The sequence below is a fragment of the Macaca mulatta genome, chromosome 12 (assembly GCF_049350105.2).
Source record: "Macaca mulatta isolate MMU2019108-1 chromosome 12, T2T-MMU8v2.0, whole genome shotgun sequence".
In the NCBI taxonomy this organism is placed as follows: domain Eukaryota; kingdom Metazoa; phylum Chordata; class Mammalia; order Primates; family Cercopithecidae; genus Macaca; species Macaca mulatta.
Genome location: NC_133417.1, coordinates 113,403,835 through 113,423,774, shown reverse-complemented (window position 1 = coordinate 113,423,774; position 19,940 = coordinate 113,403,835). Strand labels below are relative to the sequence as shown.

At 43.4% G+C, this 19,940-nt stretch overlaps 2 protein-coding genes and 1 pseudogene across 2 annotated transcripts; all 3 read left to right on the top strand.

The window, feature by feature from the left end:
* Positions 1 to 2,346: 2,346 nt before the first annotated feature.
* LOC106992708 (replication factor C subunit 2-like) lies at positions 2,347 to 9,685 on the top strand (annotated as a pseudogene).
* A 1,968-nt stretch (positions 9,686 to 11,653) lies between these two features.
* Positions 11,654 to 13,343, top strand: CRYGC (crystallin, gamma C). Its single transcript, NM_001082964.1, has 3 exons — positions 11,654 to 11,684; positions 11,784 to 12,026; positions 13,000 to 13,343. The coding sequence occupies exons 1-3, from the start codon at positions 11,676 to 11,678 to the stop codon at positions 13,270 to 13,272; spliced, it is 525 nt and encodes a 174-aa protein (NP_001076433.1). The 5' UTR covers positions 11,654 to 11,675; the 3' UTR covers positions 13,273 to 13,343.
* Positions 13,344 to 16,894: 3,551 nt separating this feature from the next.
* CRYGD (crystallin, gamma D) lies at positions 16,895 to 19,730 on the top strand. Its single transcript, NM_001265732.2, has 3 exons — positions 16,895 to 16,943; positions 17,054 to 17,296; positions 19,393 to 19,730. The coding sequence occupies exons 1-3, from the start codon at positions 16,935 to 16,937 to the stop codon at positions 19,663 to 19,665; spliced, it is 525 nt and encodes a 174-aa protein (NP_001252661.1). The 5' UTR covers positions 16,895 to 16,934; the 3' UTR covers positions 19,666 to 19,730.
* The last annotated feature ends 210 nt before the right edge of the window (positions 19,731 to 19,940 follow it).

Genomic DNA, 19,940 nt, shown 5'->3' with positions numbered 1-19,940 from the left:
AGTTGTAAAATACCTTTCGCCTAATGACGTCATAGTGTAACATCTTAGTGCAACACATTACTCACGTATCTGATGATGCTGGTGTAAATAAACCTCCTGTGCTGTCAGCAGTATAAAAGCATAGCATATACAATTATATACATTACATAATACTTGATAATAAGCAAATATGTTACTGATTTACGGATTTACTATACATACTTTCTTTTTTTAAGATGGAGTTTCACTCTTGTTGCCCAGGCTGGAGTGCAATGGTGTTATCTCAGCTCACCGCAACCTCTGCCTCCGAGATTCAAGTGATTCTCCTGTCTCACCCTCCCGTAGCTTGGATGACAGGTGTGCACCACCACGCCCAGCTAATTTTTTATTTTTAGTAGAGATGGGGTTTCATCCTGTTGGCCAGGCTGGTCTTGAACTCCTGACCTCAGGTGATCTGCCCACCTCAGCCTCCCAAAGTGCTGGGATTACAGGCATGAGCCACCGCGCCCGGCTTGCTATACTATAAAGTGATGATAAAAAGTATTCTCCTCCTACTTATATTTTAAAAAAAAAAGAAAAAAATTAACTGTACAGCCTCAAGCAAAGCCTTCACCAGGTATTACAGAAGAAATCATTATCCTAGGTGACAGAAATTCTGTGTCCGGAATTGGTGGGTTCTTGGTCTCACTGACTTAAAGAATGAAAGCAGCAGACCCTTGCAGTGAGTTAAGTTACAGTTCTTAAACACGGTGTTGTCCAGTGTTTGTTCCTTCAGACGTTCAGATGTGTCTGCAGTTTCTTCCTTCTGGTGGGTTTATGGTCTCGCTGACAGGAGTGAAGCTGCAGACCTTCACAGTGTTATAGCTCTTACGGGCAGTGCGTCTGGAACTGCTAGTTCTTCTCCGTGGCTTTGTGGTCTTGTGGACTTCATGAGTTAAGCTGCAGACCTTCGTGGTGAGTGTCACAGCTCATAAAGGAAGCATAAACCCAAAGAACCAGCACCAGCCACATTCATTGTAAAGAGCAAAAAAATAAAGGCACCACAGTACCGAAACGGACCAAAGCCGTTTGCCACTGCTAGCTCGTGCAGCCTGCTTTTATTCCCCTATCTGACCCCACCTGCATCCTGCTGATTGGTCCATCTTACAGAGAGCTGATTGGTCCGTTTTACAGAGAGCTGATTGGTCCATTTTACACAGAGCTGATTGGTCCATTTTGGCAGAGTGCTGATTGGTGCATTTACAATCCCTGAGCTAGACACACAGTGCTGATTGGTACATTCACAATCCTTTAGCTAGACACAGAGTGCTGGACAGAAAAGTTCTCCAAGTCCCCACTAGGTTACCTAGACACAGAGTACTGATTGGTATATTTACAAACCCTGAGCTAGACACAAAGTACTGATTGGTGCATTTACAAACCCTGAGCTAGACACAGAGTGCCCAGTGGTGCATCTACAATCCTTTAGCTACAGAGTGCTAGACAGAAAAGTTCTCCAAGTCCACACTAGGTTAGCTAGATACAGAGTACTGACTGGTGTATTTACAAACCTTGAGCTAGACACAGGGTGCTGATTGGTGTATTTACAATCCCTTAGCTAGACATAAAAGTTCTCCAAGTCCTCAATAGACTCAGGAGCCCAGCTGGCTTCACCTGGTGGATCCTGCACCAGGGCTGCAGGCAGAGCTGCCCGCCAATCCCACACAGTGCACCCGCACTTCTTAGCCCTTGGGCGGTTGATGGGACTAGGCGCCACCGAGCAGGGGGCGGCGCTGGTAGGGGAGGCTCCGGCTGCGCAGGAGCCCACGGCCTGGGTGGCGGGCAGCAGCGGGGGGTGGGCGGGGAGGCTCGGGCATGGCGGGCTGCAGGTCCCGAGCCCTGCCCCGCGGGGAGGCAGCTGAGGACCGGTGAGAATTCAAGCACAGTGCCAGCGAGCTAGCACTGCTAGGGGACCCAGCGCACCCTCTGCAGCTGCTGGCCCAGGTGCTAAGACCCTCACTGCCCGGGGCTGGCAGCCCTCGCCTGCCGCTCTGAGTGTGGGCCCTGGCCTGTGATACCTGTGGGCAGCTCCGACTCCCGCCTACGCCTCTCCCTCCACACCTCCCCACAAGCAGAGGGAGCCGACTCCAGCCTCGGCCTCGGCCAGCCCAGAGAGGAGCTCCCACAGTGCCATAGCAGGCTGAAGGGCTCCTCAAGCGCTGCCAGAGTGGACGCCAAGGCTGAGGAGGCACCAAGAGCGAGGGCTGCTAGCATGTTGTCACCTCTCAATTCCATGTGTGTTTTTGCCCCTGAAGACCTTCCAGTGGGACAAGATGTGGAAGTGGAAGACAGTGATATTGATGATCCTGACCCTGTGTAGGCCTAAACTAATATGTGTGTTTGTGTCTTAGTTTTTCACAAAATTTTAAAAAGTAAAAGGCCAGGTGTGGTGGCTTACGCCTGTAATCCCAACATGTTGGGAGGCCGAGGCAGGCAGATCACTTGAGCCCAGGAGTGGAAGGTTCTTGTATCAGTTCGAATCCCAAGAGCGCATCAACAGGCAACACGAGGAGGTGTGGAGCAACATGCTGTTTTAATGAGCACCTGGGTGCAGGCCGGGTGAGGCCTAAAGTGGTGTCAGCACCAAGTGAGGAGGGCGCAAAGGTTTTATAGTCTCCTGTAAACAGGAAGTGTCCTAGTCTGACGTAACTGCTACGTTGTACCCAGATGGCCTCTTTCTCTATCTTGATCTTCAGGGATACTTGTCTTCCAGCCAGCTCTTTCCTGCTTCTGCTATCTTGCTGGTGCACGCTGCTGACACAAGTGGCCTTGCACCTTGGGACTGGGCCTGAGAAGGGAGGGGTTACTCATCCCCTTAAGCTTTCAGACCCTAGGGAGAATCTTACAAGGAGTTTGAGACCACCCTGGGCAACATAGCAAAACCCCATCTCTATTAAAAAAAAAATAGAAAAAAGTTTATATAATAAGGATAAAAAGAAAGAAAACATGTTTGTACAGCTATACAATGCTTGTGTTTTAAGCTAAATATTACTACAAAAGTGTCAAAAATGTTTAAAATGCTTAAAAGTTGATGAAGTTACAGTACGCTAATGTTAGTTTATTATTGAAGAAAGAAAAGCATTTTAAAATAAATGTTGTGTACCTAAGTGCACAGTGTGTAGAAAGTCTACAGTGGTGTACAGTAATGTCCTAGGCCTTCACATTCATTCACCCTCACTCACTGACTCACCCACAGCAACTTCCAGTCTTGCAAGCTCCATTCATGGTAAGTGTCCTATACAGGTGTACAATTTTTTATCGTTTATACCATATTTCTACTGTACCTTTTCTATGTTTACATTTGTTTAGAAACACAAATACTAGTGTGGTAGGCTGATCCATCTAGGTTTGTGTTAGTACACTCTATGATGTTCACACAACAATGAATTTTCTCAGAATGTATCCCACTGATAAGAGATGCATGGGGGAAGAGGAGACTAGAGAATGGAGGCATGGGCCAGGCGCAGTGGCTCACTCCTATAATCCCAGCACTTCAGGAGCCTGAGGTGGGAGGATTGCTTGAACCCAGGAGTTCGAGACCAGCCTGGGCAACATAGTGAGACCTCATCTCTACAAAAAAATAAACAAAATTAGCCAGGCGTGGTAGCAGGCGCCTGTGCTCCCAAATTCTGCTGAAGTGGGAGAATCCCCTGAGCGAGAGAGGTAGAGGCTGCAGTGATCCAAGATCACGCTACTGTGCTCCAGCCTAGGAAACAGAGCGATACCTTATCTCAAAAAAAATAAAAATGAAAAGAGCCAGAGAATGGAGGTGCAAGTGAGTAGCGGGGTTCCAGGCAAGCGTGAAGCCCAAGAGCCTGCCTCTGCCCCCAGCAAGGCCCTGGCACGGCCAACGACTGCAAGCTGCATGGCGAGGGCCCAGGTCATAAGGAACGGGCACATTCGGACATGAGAGTGGGGTTGAAAAATATAGGCCTTGCCGGGCGCGGTGGCTCAAGCCTGTAATCCCAGCACTTTGGGAGGCCGAGGCGGGTGGATCACGAGGTCAGGAGATCGAGACTATCCTGGCTAACATGGTGAAACCCCGTCTCTACTAAAAATACAAAAAACTAGCCGGGCGTGGTGGCAGGCGCCTGTAGTCTCAGCTACTTGGGAGGCTGAGGCGGGAGAATGGCGTGAACCCGGGAGGCGGAGCTTGCAGTGAGCCGAGATCACGCCACTGCACTCCAGCCTGGGAGACACAGCGAGACTCCGTCTCAAAAAAAAAAAAAAAAAAAAAAAAGAAAAGTATAGGCCTGTAAAGCTGAATGAAATTGTCAGGAATGAATACACCGTGGGCAGGCTGCAGATCTTTGCAAGAGAAGGGAATATGCCTCACATCATCTTTGCTGGCCCCCTGGGAACTGACAAAGTTATAAGCATCCTGGGCCCAGCACTGAAGGATGCCATGCTGGAAATCAGTGCTTCAAAATGGCAAGGGCATTGATGTTGCGAGGAATAAAATCGAAATGTTTGCTCGACAAAAAGTCATCCTTCCCAAAGGTCAGCATAAGATCGTCATCCTGGATGAAGCAGACAGCATAACTGATGGAGTCCAGCAAACCTTGAGGGGAACCGTGGAAATCTGCTCTAAAATGACTCACTGTGTTCTTGCTTTTAATGCTTCAGATAAGATCACCGTGAGGCTAGTGTGACAGCAGCATAGATGAAGGATCAGAGAGAGGCCAAATTTCGGGTTTGGACATCATGAAGAAGCTGTTAGAGTAGTCTAAGAAGATAAAGGAGAGTTTTAGAATTCTGCATTTGTGTAACTGGTGGTTCTTAGCTCCAGCCGCAGGTCAGCATCTCCAGTGGAGTTTTAAAGAAACTGCGAGTGTCCTGTTCCTACCCCAGCCAGACCGAATGGTCATCTGCCCAGAAGGGCCCAATATTCAGCACACATTGTGATTCCAGAGTCTTCCTGGGCCTGGACTGACTCATCTGAGGGCTTGTGGCACATGGATGTCTGCCTTGGAGGATCATTTCCCCATCTGGAAGCCCTGGCCAGCCAAGGCCATGCTGGGGCAGTGCTGGCTGAGGCCTCTGTCTGATTTGCACTTCAGTTGGGTGATTTGAGGAAGGATCTTAAAAATCTGGAGTTCACTCTAGATTAGATGTTAGCAGACAGCAGGATTAATTTTGTGATTAGTTACCTCAAGAAATATTACCCATGGGGAGGGGAGACTAGAACACAGATAAACCTGTAATCCATAAAGAAGTAGCAGTTAATCATTTTGGCTGAGAGAGTGAGGGCTTGGGATTTTGAGAGTGTAGCATTGACTTTGTTTTTGTCTGCACTTAGGCAAAGTTAAGAAGTAGCTTTATTTTATCTCATTTAATCATGGTCTCAGAGTAGCCTTGTCTGAAGTTGTTATTCTGTGAGACTGTTTATGTCTAACAGGGGAGTGACATGTCCTTACTGTGAGTGCCAGGTCAGCATCCGAATGTCAGAGGCTGCTCCTTTTTCTCACTTTTTTCTCATTAATCAGACTATAGTCCATGAGATAACTCATGCTCTGAGTGGTTATGTAATTTGCCATGGAGCTAATCAGTGAACCTTCTGAGTGCAGGCGGCCTGAGTCCAAAGCTCACGCTCTTGCCTGTGAAGCTTTATGGCCTCCCTCATGCTTGGAAAAGAAAAAGCAATCTACAAAGCAATACTTTATACTTTGGTTAATACTTTGACATTTAGCCCTCTTTTTACCACATTTCTTTTAAGCACCTGCTGCCAAAGAGGAGTGGCGCCACCAGCATGGCTGGGCTGTGTGGATTATACAGCTACATTCTCGTAATCAAAGAGCTAATAGGGTGATGCCAGCCTCTGAGGGAAACCTCACTGCCTTCCCATCTCTGTTCAGAGGCTACTGGATCCCAGTGCACAGTCCTCCGCTACACAAAGCTGACCGACGCCCAGACCTGTGCAAAGTTGATAAATGCTAGAGAGAAGGGTACAGTGCTGTACACTGACTTTGGCCTAGAAGCCATCATCTTCATAGCCCAGGGAGACATGAGGCAGTCCCTGAACAACTTGCAGTCCATCTTCCCGGGATCTGGCTTCAGTTACAGCAAGAATTTGTTAAGGGTCTGCGACGAAAGCCACCCATACTCATGAAGGAGGTGATCCAGCATTGTGTGAATGCTGATGTCAAGGAAACCTACAAGGAAGGATCAGAGAGAGGCCAAATTTGCGGCTTGGACATCACGAAGAAGCTGTTGTAGTAGTCTGAGAAGATAAAGGAGAGTTTTAGAATTCTACATTTGTCTGACTGGTGGTTCTTAGCTCCAGCCCCAAGTCAGCATCTCCAGTTCACCTTTGGCATCTGGGCTACTCACCAGAAGATGTCATTGGCAACATCTTCCAAGTGTGTAAAAGTTTCCAAATGGCAGAATAATTGATAAAGTGGAGTTTGTCAAGGAAATTGGATACACTGGTATGAAAGCAGCAGAGGAGTGAACTCCCTTCTGCAGACAACTGGGCTCCTGGCCAGGCTGTGTCAGAAGACAATGGCCCTGGTGGCCAGTTAGAGCAGAGGCTTTATTGATTGAGTTACAAGAATCCTCATCCCTGGAATACAGGAGGCACAGCCTTCTGAAGTAGGGGGCATGGGTAGGGAATGCCATCTGAGGCTGGTGCCAGCATACACCGTACTTTAAACCCTCGTGGTTTTCACGTTGCTTCTAGCTGATCTCTGCTCCACGAGTGTTTGCATTCAACCTCAGACTCACTGATGAGGTGATGGGGCAGGGCAGAAAGGCTCAGAGAAGCTCAGGGCAGGCACCTCATCTGTGTGTGAGTTGGCATTTAGCTAATAAAACCTTGCAGTGTTTGTTGTAAGGTGACCACATGAGGCCTCAAGGAAAACCACCTTCCTGTCTCTGCCCTCGCTTGTTCCTCTCCTGTCTACTTGTCGCTCCTAGCAGCCTGCAAATAAGAAGATGACTAGATAGTAGATTGGACAAGCTAATCTCAGTTCTTCTAGAAGCATGAAGGGACCAGTCCCCTGGGGTGAGGGCAGAGTTTGCTATAATTTCCTATTTAGATAGACTTCTCAGAACCAGGGCAATGAGCCCTTCAGGAAGGGCTTGCTGAGGGGGTGCCGACTGGCGTGGCACCACCCAAAAACTCCAGCATGATGCCTTTCCCATGTTTTCGAGGGAACTTTTTGCTTTTGCTTTAGAATTCCCCAGTGCATTTTATATTAATTTGCAGAATTGCCTCTTTATTTGCAAGGGTACTATTTTTTCCCATTTTTTAAATTAAAATGTCAATTGTATATAAAAAAAGAGATGCATGACTGCATATGATACCACCGTATATTAATTGCTAAGAAGCAGGAAGGTGGGTGGTAAAATCAACTGCTGGCTAGACCTCAAACACCAGCAAAACTCTAGAATTGGCTACTGCTGTTGTAACATTCATTTCTCATCTCAGAAGAAATAAAAATTAGAATTACTAAGGAGTGGGAGGACTTGGGGCACAACACAGCATTCCCAGTTTTTCCCTTTTGCTTATTATCTCTGCTGTTATAAAGTCCCATTATGGCCGGGTGTGGTGGCTCACACCTGTAATCCCAACACTTTGGGAGGCCAAGGCTGGAGGATCATTTGAGCTCAGGAGTTTGAGACCAGCTTGGGCAACATGGCAAGACCCCATTTCTATTTTTGTTTAAGCCCGATTAAATCGGCCAGGCACGGTGGCTCACGCCTGTAATCCCAGGACTTTGGGAGGCTGAGGCAGGCAGATCACCTGAGATCAGGAGTTCAAGACCAGCCTGGCCAACATGGTGAAACCCTGACTCTACTAAAGATACAAAAATTAGCTGGGTGTGGTGGCAGGTGCCTATAATCCCAGCTACTCGGGAGGCTGAGGCAGGAGAATCGCTTGAACCTGGGAGGCGGAAGTTGCAGTGAGCTGAGATAGCACCATTGCACTCCAGCCTGGGTGACAAGAGCAAGACTTCATTTAAAAAAAAAAAAGCCCCATTAAATTGATCAAGTACAGGGTGCTTATGTCATCCTACACACTGAAAGTTGCACATCCTGAACTTTGATGTAAGTGTGTTATGCCTATGTATGTTGAGCATTTGAAATAAGCTCCATAGACCATGATAACAATAAATTTCAGACAAGGGATGACTTTCACACATCCCCCCTCCCAGGCATTTATTGAGTATCCTGTATGTGCCAGTCCTCTATGCCAATTAGTGAGAACACAAAAATAAAGATGGAATAGTCCCTGCCTTTATGGGGCTCTCCCATCTGTTTTGAGGGACTGATGTCTAAACAAAATAATTAGATAAGTGATAGTTACCATTATAGTGGTATGAACATGAGGTGCTATGGAGGCAGTATTTAATTCAGCCCAGAAGATGAGGAAGGGTTCAGGAAAATCTTTTACAGAGAAACTGATGCTTGAGCTGAGACTTGAAGAAAGGGCAAAATTTCTCTGGTTGAAAAATAAACTGGTGTCTCATTGAGAAGGATCAATATTTTGAAAAACAAGAACAACATGAAATAATGTTGTGCATTTGGGAAATGACAAGTGGTTTGGTGTGATCAAACAGAAAGCATGGGGACAGACAGAGGAGGCCAGGTCTAGGATGCCATGCTAAGGGATCAATATTGGATCCTGGAGACAATGGGAGGCTGTGAAATATTTCAAGCAAATGAACAGCATGACTTGATGTGTTTTGATTCTCATCACTCCAGCATCTGGCCGAGTGCAGTTTGGAGGAAGATAAGACTGGGCAGTCAGGAGGCTGTTGAAAGTCCAGCTGAGATACGATAAGACCCTATGTAAGGCAGCTACAATGGCAGGGGTTTTGGGGTGGGGGGTAGTTGGGGCAGAGGAGAGAAGGAGAAAGATTTGAAAAAAGGTTGGAGAAATACAAGACTATGCCATTCTGGAACAAGAGAAACGTTCTGGGATATGCATTTTCTGGCCCCTTTATTGCTTTTCCTGTCTTCTTACCAGTGCTCTAATTTAAGTGCTGGTATCTCTGCTCTGATTCTCTTACTGTGTACATATGAAACTTTATAGAACAAGAAAGAGTGCTACAAAGCAGAGAGCACATCTGCCTTTAGGTCTAAAGAGAATGTTAGGCAGGGCACAGTGACTCATGCCTGTAATCCCAGCACTTTGGGAGGCCGAGGCAAACAGATTGCTTGAGGAGATCAAGACCAGACTGGGCAACATAGTGAGACCCTGTCTCTACATAAAGAAAATACAAAAAATTAGCTGGGTGTGGTGGCATGCACCTATAGTCCCAGCTACTCAAAAGGCTGAAGTGGGAGCTTGAGCTTAAGTGTGGGAGGCAGAGACTGCAGTGAGCTAAGATTGCATCATTGCACTCTAGCCTGGGCAACAGAGCAGAACTCTGTCTCAAAAAATAAATAAATAGAATAAAGAGAATGTTAGTACAATTCCTAATAAGGCATTGCCTGGGGATGGCTAAAATACATGATTTCCTTGTCAAAATATAAAGGGATAAACCACAGCAGTGTTTTGGCCCAAGAACTATTTGGTGCTTATTAAAAATATAGGTTCTGGGCTGGGCACGGTGGCGCATGCCTGTAATCCCAGCACTTTGGGAGACCGAGCTGGGTGGATCACCTGAGGTCAGGAATTTGAGACCATCCTGGCCAACATAGCGAAACCCTGTCTCTACTAAAAATACAAAAATTAGCTGCATGTGGTGACGCACGCCTATAATCTCAGCTACTCAGGAAGTTGAAGCAGGAGAATCACTTGAACCCAGGAAGCGGAGGCTGCAGTGAGCTGAGATCGCACCACTGCACTCCAGCCTGGGTAACAGAGTGAGACTCCGTCTCAAAACATAAAATAAATTAAATAAAATAAAAAATAAAAATATAGGTTCTGAGGTCTTCTCCTGATCTAATGATGCAGGATTTGGCCAAAAGGTCAAGATGGTAATTTGCGGTTTTGACATGCCAGGTGATTCTTAGGCACACTCGAGTTTGAAAACCGCCTGATGGTTTCTGAAGTCCCTTCCAAGCCTAATTTTTCTTTAATCACAAAATGGCTTTACAGAGGATAAATTTTTTTCAGGAATCTTTGAAAGGATTAAATACCTTTGAGAGAGATAAACAGGATAAAGTCAGCCTTAACGATGTCACTCTATTACTAATAACAACATATATTCAGTGTTCATTTGTGCCAAGTATGTGCCAAATGCTTTATACACATAATCCCACTTATTCATGTCAATATCCTTTAGCTAAAGGCCACCAGGGACACACCTGTCTTTAAACAAGTTGAGCTTATTATTTGTTGCAGCAAGGGAGTAAGTTCTCCTTGGGGAAGCATGGAGTGTCTCAGTAGAGAGCTTATAAAGAAATTGTTAATAGGATTTGCACTTCAGTTGTGTGATTTGGGGGAGGATCTTAAAAATCTGAAGTTCACTCTAGATTAGATGTTAGCAGAAAGCAGGGTTAATTTTGTGATTAGTTATCTCAAGAAATCTTACCCGTAGGGAAGGGAGACTAGAACACGGATAAACCTGTAATCCATAAAGAAGTAGCAGTTAATCATTTTGGCTGAGAGAGTGAGGGCTTGGGATTTTGAGAGTGTAGCATTGACTTTGTTTTTGTCTGCGCTTAGGCAAAGTTAAGAAGTGGCTTTATTGTATCTCATTTCATCATGGTCTCGGAGTAGCCTTGTCTGAAGTTGTTATTCTGTGAGACTGTTTATGTCTAACAGGGGAGTAACATGTCCTCACTGTGAGTGCCAGGCCAGCATCTGAATGTCAGAGGCTGCCCTCTTGTCTCACTTTATTTCTCATTAATCAGACTGTAGTCCATGAGATAACTCATGCTCTGAGTGGTTATGTAATTTGCCATGGAGCTAATCAGTGGGCCTTCTGAGTGCAGGTGGCCTGAGTCCAAAGCTCACGCTCTTGCCGGTGAAGCTTTACGGCCTCCCTCACGCTTGAAGAAGGGAAAGCAATCTATAAAGTAGGATACAGTACTTCTCAGTCTCAGGCCCAGTGACCACAGAAACCTTTCCCTTGCTTGTTATCATAAGTTCACCACCAGGGACTGACTTCTAGTTAGATGACGTGCCCACGAAAGGCAAGGTTAAGAGCTGTCTTAAAGCATTGGGTTAACGAAGTCAAAACTAGCCAAGACATGCATCTAGATTTGTGTCCTGCCCTGGACTGGAAAACTGCGTAAAGACAAAAATTTAAGGTACAGCAGTCTCTACCATCCAGGGAAATGAGTCAGTGTTTGTGGCATTCTACATCAACAACCTCTCTGGAATCCTGGAGCGATTCTATAATGGCATAGATCTTTCCCAGAAAATTCACAGGAAATTACTCAATCATATAGAGAGAGCCATGAATTTCGGGTCAAAAGTTCAGACTGATGCGCAGATAAATTTAGAAAACAGTAACAATCCAAATAAAAGCAACACAGAGCAGTATGTGCAGGACAGCGTTAGAATATACCAGAGAACAAGGACACAATCTACAATCATTTCCAGTGAATGCAGCATGTTAAAGAGATGCGTAAAATCCCCTTACCGCCGAGGGCCCCTTTTGTGTTGTTCTTGCCAACGCAGCAGCCATCCTGCTATATAGACTGGCTGTGCGGCCGCAGGCCCCATCACACTGAACTCGCATCATCCGTGTCAACCAGCCATGGGGAAGGTAAGCAGAACACAAAAAATAAAATGAAAAAAAAAATTGCCGTTATATAATGCCTGTTAAGAGCAAATAATGCAATTTGGAACGATTCTTCCTTTGCAGATCACCCTCTATGAGGACAAGGCCTTCCAGGGCCGCAGCTACGAATCCACCACTGACTGCCCCAACCTGCAGACGTATTTAAGCCGCTGCAACTCCATCCGGGTGGAAAGTGGCTGCTGGATGCTCTATGAGCGTCCCAACTACCAAGGTCAACAATACTTGCTGCGGAGAGGGGAGTACCCTGACTACCAGCAATGGATGGGCCTCAGCGACTCCATCCGCTCCTGTTGTCTCATCCCCCAGGTGAGTTTTCTAGATTTCCATCATGCCGCCGGAGTGTCCCCACTGTATGGTCAATGTGGGTTAGAGGGAGGGAGGTTTGCATTTAAAAACTCCTAAGGGTTAGATGGACATCAGAGACCTGCATAAGCCAGATAGATAACATGGACAAAAACAGCAGAGAAATGTAAGGAAGAACCCACTTAGAGGGAGAATCCGTTTTACTTTAAATTTTTGCTACCAATAAGTCAATTAAAAGTGGTCTGTAACAAATGTAATATCATAATGGGATATAAAACAAAACTTGCAAATGGGAAGCTGGTTGGGCATACAAAGACGATATTTTTAACAAATTGTTTTGCCTATAGAAAAAGAATTTCTGATGAATTAATTAGATAGGTTCCACTGTGGACAAGTAAACCTTCAAAGCTGTATTGTTAATATAGGCTATTCAAAGGTTGTGTCCAACTTTGGAAAAGGTAATTTTTCTTAATTTGGAAAATCAGTTAAATTCTCATTCCAAATGACTATTTAAATTAACTTTACACTGAAGTACAAGATTTTTTAAATCTTACTTTAGTGGTAAATTTATATGTTTATAAATTTGGGAGATAATACTCTTACTAAAAGAATACTAGTCAAAATAAATTATTTCTATTTTTTCCCCAAAATGTAGTTTGAATTAACACAGGTAATTAGGAATCAAGATATCTGAGCTCTTGATGGATTCTAACTCAGCGTTTGAACCTCTTAAAAATTCCATCTCCTAAATAAGAATGAATTTCAGGTCAAAAAGAAAATGAGCATAGCAGTATTTAGGTGCTAGTGGAAGACAGATCCATGCGCAGCATCCACAGTAATCTACATTTTACACTGTCTAAATTTGACATTGACAATTCCATGCCCCACCCTACCAAGTTCATCTGTTCTTTGGTTGGACAAATTCCGGAAGAGACTCATTTGCTTTTCTCTATCCTTCTTTCTGCGGACCGAGTAGACAGGCTCCCACAGGCTGCGGCTGTACGAGAGAGAAGACCACAAAGGCCTCATGATGGAGCTGAGTGAGGACTGCCCCAGCATCCAGGACCGCTTCCACCTCAGCGAGATCCGTTCCCTCCACGTGCTGGAGGGCTGCTGGGTCCTCTACGAGCTGCCCAACTACCGGGGGCGCCAATACCTGCTGAGGCCCCAAGAGTACAGGCGGTGCCAGGACTGGGGGGCCATGGATGCTAAGGCTGGCTCTTTGCGGAGAGTGGTGGATTTATACTGAAATAGCTTAACACTACCAATTTCCCATTTTGGAACCTAATAAAGATTTAGTCTGCATTATTGGCAATTGCTGACTTCTGTCGTTCTTTCATTGTGCAAATCAGTTCACCTTTAAATTTCCTTGTCAAAAGTTAAGAAGTGAATGGGCAGGAGACCAGTCCTGTTGGAAAAGAGCTTCAAGGTAGAGTGAGTTTGAACAAGCCTAGAGTGAGTTTGAACAAGGTAGAGTGAGTTGGGGTGGAGGCAGGGTGTAGCCTGCCTGAGAAAGAAAAGGCAGGGCAATGCCAGAGACCTGGGAGAGGCTGACTGGCGAGAAGGGAGGCATTCAACTAAGTACCTTGAGGAACAATAGTTCGGAATTTTCCTTCTAACCAAAAATGTGGGTCAGACAAAAGGCAAAGTCAGATGAGTGGTGAGGGCACACTTAACTTGGCCGACAGCCTGATTAGACTATACAAAGGATTGTACTTTTGTTTACTTTCAGGCACAGTATTGTATTAGTAATGCCAGAGCCACCACGGCCACTGCTGTACCTTTGAACAAAGTTAAACACCATTCATCTCCTTTTGAAAATGACTCCTGTCCAGGACTGTAGCTCTTTGTCAGTACTACCCCTGGCCCAAATGCTGTGTTAATTACAGAAACTGCACATCAGTTTCATGGTGACCAGCTATTGCAAATAAATTAATAAGAGATACATATCAATCTTTTAAATAGATTTGCATGGTATAGTGTACCCCAAACATAAAAAGTAACTACAAAAAACATCGTTCTGCCATAAGGACACATGTGTATATATTCATCACAGCACTATTCACGACAACAAAGACGTGGAGTCAACCAAAATGTCCATCAATGGTAGGCTGGGTTTTACAAAGTGGTACATACACACAATGGAATACTATGCAGCCATAAAAAAAGAATGAGACCCTGTCCTTTGCAGCAACATAGGTGGAGCTGGAGGCCAATATCCTAAGCAAACTAACACAGGAACAGAAAACAAAATACCTCCAGGTTGGAGAGGATCGAAAAACTACCTGTCAGGTACTATACTTATCACCTGGGTGATAAAATAATCTGTACACCAAACCCCCACAACACACAATTTACCTGTATTACAAACCTAGATATGTGCCCCTGAATCTAAAATAAAAGTTAAAATAAATAAATAAGTCCTGTAATTACAAAACGGGCCCAAATTTAAAGGTGCATTAAAGAAAGCCATAATTTCTGGAGCCTTTGATTAAACTAAAATCTGCTTGCTCATAAGCAAAGCCCTAAAAAGTTTTTTTAAAAAAAAAGAAAGAAAAGAAAGCAATTGCAAGTTTTTTCATCAGTAGAGAATTAATTTATTTTAACTTAAAAATTTCCCTTCAAAGTAAAAGTCCTCCCATAATCTTACTACTGTACAAATTCTATAAAGAAGTAGAAGGGAGTCCTTCTGATGCCCCTCATTGCTAACTCCTGTTTATAGCTGGTGAGCACCCTTCTGGGATTTTCGCCTTGTTTATATAGCTGTCTCATAAAACACATGCTTCTTTTCTTTACAAAAATGGAATCATGCTATATATATTAGTCTGCAACTGGCTTTTAAAATGTATTATAATATGGACATATATCTAGGTCAGTATCTTATTCTGTTTCATGGTTGAATTGCATCTTGTTGTTTGGAAGTCCCTTAGACCATTTCACCATTTGTCCACTTAAGTGACTGGGCTTTCCCAATGTTGCTTTGACCAACAATGCTGCAAAGAATGACATTGTACATATACGCTAACCCTGACGTGCCATAATTTTAAAAAGATAGTGACCTAGAAGTGAGACTACCGGCTCATACTGCAAGTTTATTTTATTTATTTATTTTTTGAGACATGGTCACACTCTGTTGTCCAGGATAGAGTGCAGTGGCACAAACACAGCTCACTGCAGCTTTGACCTCCCAGGATCAAGCAATGATCCTTCCATCTCAGCTTCCTAAGTAGCTGAGGCTACAGGAGTGCACCACCATGCCCAGCTAATTTTTTCCTTTTTTATAGAAAGGGGGTCTCACTACGTTGCCAGGGCTGGTCTCAAACTCCTGGGCTCAAGTGATCCTCCCACATTGGCCTCCAAAAGTGCTGGGATTACAGGTGTGAGCCACCACACCCAGCCACAAGTTTATTTTCCATTTCAATATCCTCCATTTATTAGCCACTAGAGACTCAACTTCTCTGAGTTAGGATCCTTACCAATTTTTGAGCACCTACCATGAGCCTGCTATATGTAGCAATGGGGATGAAGAAAACAATCAAAACAAAACAAAAGAAAAAGGTAATTTCACTACCACTGCAGAGCTCTGCATAGAAAGAATACAAAAAAAAAAAAAAAAAAAAAAAAAAAAAAAAAGCAGCAGCAGCAGCAGCCAGAAAATAAAAATTAAAATAATTTGTATTGCACATAGTTGGTGTTTAGTTCATAAATACCACTTACAAAGATTTATGACTCAAAGACAAGACAAAGTACTTCCATGGGTTGACACAGGGCTGTGAGCAATTCTTTGAACATGAAAGGAGCTGGACACAGGTCATTTTCCACTCCAGTGCTCTTTCCAGTCCATCAAACTGTTCTCTTCCAGGCCAATAAATACTTTCTAAAGTCTTCCTCGAGTCCAGCTTCTAGACACTTATTCCTTCCTCTCCCTGCATCATTCCAGCCATAGCTCCCCTTCGTGTTCATGCAATTAATTTCCTCTGAGTCAAAGGCCTTGTGTACTCTCGCTCGTTCAGAGAACAAAGGTGTATTCTAGATCCCACTAGAAATAAGTTTCTTAGGAATTTGGTTTTATTTAATAATAAGCTAAGAGATCATGTTTTTCTGTTTCGCACATATTACTTTTCTAATTTCCTCAAACGTAGATATTTCCCTTTTTAGTTCTTTCTGAGATTAAGCCTCTTAGAACTAACTATTCTCTCTTTTGAATCACGGCACCACCATTAGCTAAGAGAAAAATATCTAATTCTCAGCTCCTTCCAGGCATAACTGTAACAAGATCAGACCCAATATCGAAGATTCATGTTTGCTGTGTGTTTTACCATAATAAAGGTTCAAAATTCTGCGAACTCTCTTGATAAAATATTCCAATTTCTTACACCCTTTCATGACGACGTTCTCTTAAAGGACTAAACTTGAAATTTTCAACATTCAGTTAAGCCCATTTCCTTCCTATTAACAATCAGTATTCAGCATTGTGGCACGTAAGTAATACTGTAGTTCTGACAGATTAATTTATATTTGCCTTATTAAGAGTCTTTGCTTTTTCTGCTCCCCGACTTAAACTTTTGTTTTTCCCCAACCTATACAAACAAAAGCGTGAACTATATGTGAAATAGCTGAAGCTCCACTTCTATTATAAATAGACAATGTCCCAAATTACCTTTTTACAAACATTCTCAATAGCATCAGCCAATGATAGTAATCCGAACACTCCAGAGAGAATGGGATCAAAATCCACAATGAGCCCCGCGGACTAGGACAGCAAAGAATAAAAAGAGAACACGAAAATGCCCTTGCTCCCTTCCGCGGGCCCCTTTTGTGCGGTTCTTGCCAACGCAGCAGCCCTCCCGCTATATAGCCCCGCCGCGCCGCCGCCCCACCCGCTCAGCCCCGCCGCGCGTCCAGCCAGCCATGGGGAAGGTGAGCCCAGCCCGCGCCCCGAGCCCCGGGAGCTTCCTGTATCGCGGGGGCCGGAGACTGGGACAGGGGCAGGCCTGTGAGCCCTCGCCTTGCCTCGCCTTGCCTTGCAGATCACCCTCTACGAGGACCGGGGCTTCCAGGGCCGCCACTACGAATGCAGCAGCGACCACCCCAACCTGCAGCCCTACTTGAGCCGCTGCAACTCCGTGCGCGTGGACAGCGGCTGCTGGATGCTCTATGAGCTGCCCAACTACTCGGGCCTCCAGTACTTCCTGCGCCGCGGCGACTATGCCGACCACCAGCAGTGGATGGGCCTCAGCGACTCGGTCCGCTCCTGCCGCCTCATCCCCCACGTGAGTGCAGCCTCATGTCAGGACCCAGACCCTCAGGACACTCACTGGATGGTTTCAAGAAAAAGTTAAACATTAGCAGTAGTGATGAGTCACAATAACTGAGAGTGGACAAAAGATGAACTATAGTGGATTAAGTCAATAGAGTTTGCCCCTCACAAAAGCAAAGTGTTACCCAGAAACCAATTAATCACAATTAATCCACAAATATTTATTGAGTAGGAATGTGTCGCCTGCCCTAGGGATTGTATAAGACTTAAAAGTCCTGTTCTGGAATCATTTAGAATGGAGTTGTAGAAAAACCACTAATACCCAATAGAAGAATAAATGCCAGAGGGTACGGCAGTTACTAAGCAAACAGGGTAATTTCTTTTGAGACTTTTTCCCCTTTTTGCTCCTCTCTTGCACATTTTGGGTTTTCCCAGCCTATATGAGTAAGACTTTCCTTCAATGGAGAGCAACACAGATATTTCACACAGGTGCCACGTATATCCCATATGTGTGTGAAAACACTAATGTTTATGAAAAATTCGTCCTTGGACTTACTGATTTTTTTCCCCATTTTTCTTCATTGCATTCACAAATTATTGACTTATAATTAATTGTTCTTTAATACATTACCTTAATATTTAATATTTAATAGTTTAATATGTTTAAAATACTTCTATTTTAAAAAGAAGGCTTATATATTTAACATATGATATTTATCTCATTTATTTAAATGATGCATTATCATTTAATTCAGTATATTAAATGATATATTTAATATATTTTAAATACTTATATTTAAAATACATATTTTAATATTTTAAATATATTTACATTAAATATATTTAATGAATATAATGTATTTAATAATATATCTAGTTAATATATATTTAATATGTTTATATAACTATATAAATTATATTATATTTTAAATATATTTTAATATATTTTTAATATGTTTCATTTACATTATATTTATTTTTGGGGGGTTGTGGTTTTGTTTTGTTTTTTTGAGACAGAGTCTCACTCTGACGCGCAGGCTGGAATGCAGTGGTGAGATCTCAGCTAACTGCAACCTCCGCCTCCCGGATTCAAATGATTCTCCTGTCTCAGTCTCCTGAGCAGCTGGAGTTACAGGAGCACGCCACCACACCCAGCTAATTTTTGTATTTTTATTTTTATTTATTTTATTATTATTATTTTTTTTTTTTTTGACAAAGTCTTGCTCTGTCCCCCAGGCTGGAGAGCAGTGGCATGATCTTGGCACACTGCAACCTCTGATTCCCGGGTGCAAGCAATTCTCTTCCTAAGTAGCTGGGATTACAGGCACGCACCACCACACCTGGCTAATTTTTGTATTTTTAGTATAGACAAGGTTTTGTCATATTCATCAGGGCAATCTTGAACTCCTGACCTCAAGTGATCCACCCGCCTTGGCTTCCCAAGGTGCTGGGACTGCAGGAATGAGCCACTGCCCCAGCCCTTATATTTGTGTATTTTAAATATATTTTATTTATGTTTTAGTAAAAGTTATTTTTAAATAAAATGTAATTTTTAAAATAAATATAATCTTAATTTATACTTATAAAATATAATTTGAATATAATTATTAAAATAAAATATAATTATTTTAAATAAAATATAATTTTATATATTTTATAATATATTTTAAATATAGTATATAATTATATATTAGATATCATGTATATTAAAATTATACATAATTTAAATACATTTCTTTATAATTTAATGTTTATTTTAATATTAAAACATTTCTTCAAAATGGCATAAAATAGTAATAAGCTGTTACAGGTTTGGGTTTGTGTGTGTACAGGATACTGAGCATAGGAGTCAGCTTATGCTGAGAAATAGCTGAATATATTAAAGAGTGAGATTTCCTTCTCAATTTCTTCACCACACTTTATAATCTTGAAAAGGTACTGAATTTCTGCCCTCGGTAATGAGGAGTTTATAAATATTCAGAATTAATTAAATTTTGCCATGTATTTCTAAATGACTTGAGCAGGTGCTCACCAAGCTGGACTGCCTGACAATGCATTGGAATCGTTTCATGGTTGCTTTTCTCCTCCTTTTATTTCTGGGTCTGCCAGGCTGGCTCTCACAGGATCAGACTCTATGAGAGGGAGGACTACAGAGGCCAGATGATAGAGTTCACTGAGGACTGCTCCTCTCTTCAGGACCGCTTCCACTTCAATGAAATCCACTCCCTCAATGTGCTGGAGGGCTCCTGGGTCCTCTATGAGCTGCCCAACTACCGAGGACGGCAGTACCTGCTGACGCCAGGGGACTACAGGCGCTACCAGGACTGGGGGTCCATGAATGCCAGAGTGGGCTCTCTGAGGAGAGTCATAGATTTCTCCTGAAATATGTCCTCCTTTGTCATTTCTTAATTTGGAAACTAATAAAATATTTTCTGTGTGTTCCTGGCACTGATTTGCTTGTGTCTTTATTGTGCCCTACTTCTATCTTATTTTATTTACACACACAAGGCAAATGGCAACCAAGATGTGTAATACATAGATAAAGGAAGTTCTCACAACAGAAATACGTCTTTATATTAAGTAGAACTTAACAGTTTGCCAAAGTTTCATAGTACATTACCTTATTTGATTCTCTGGCCTTTAAACAGCTTGCCGCT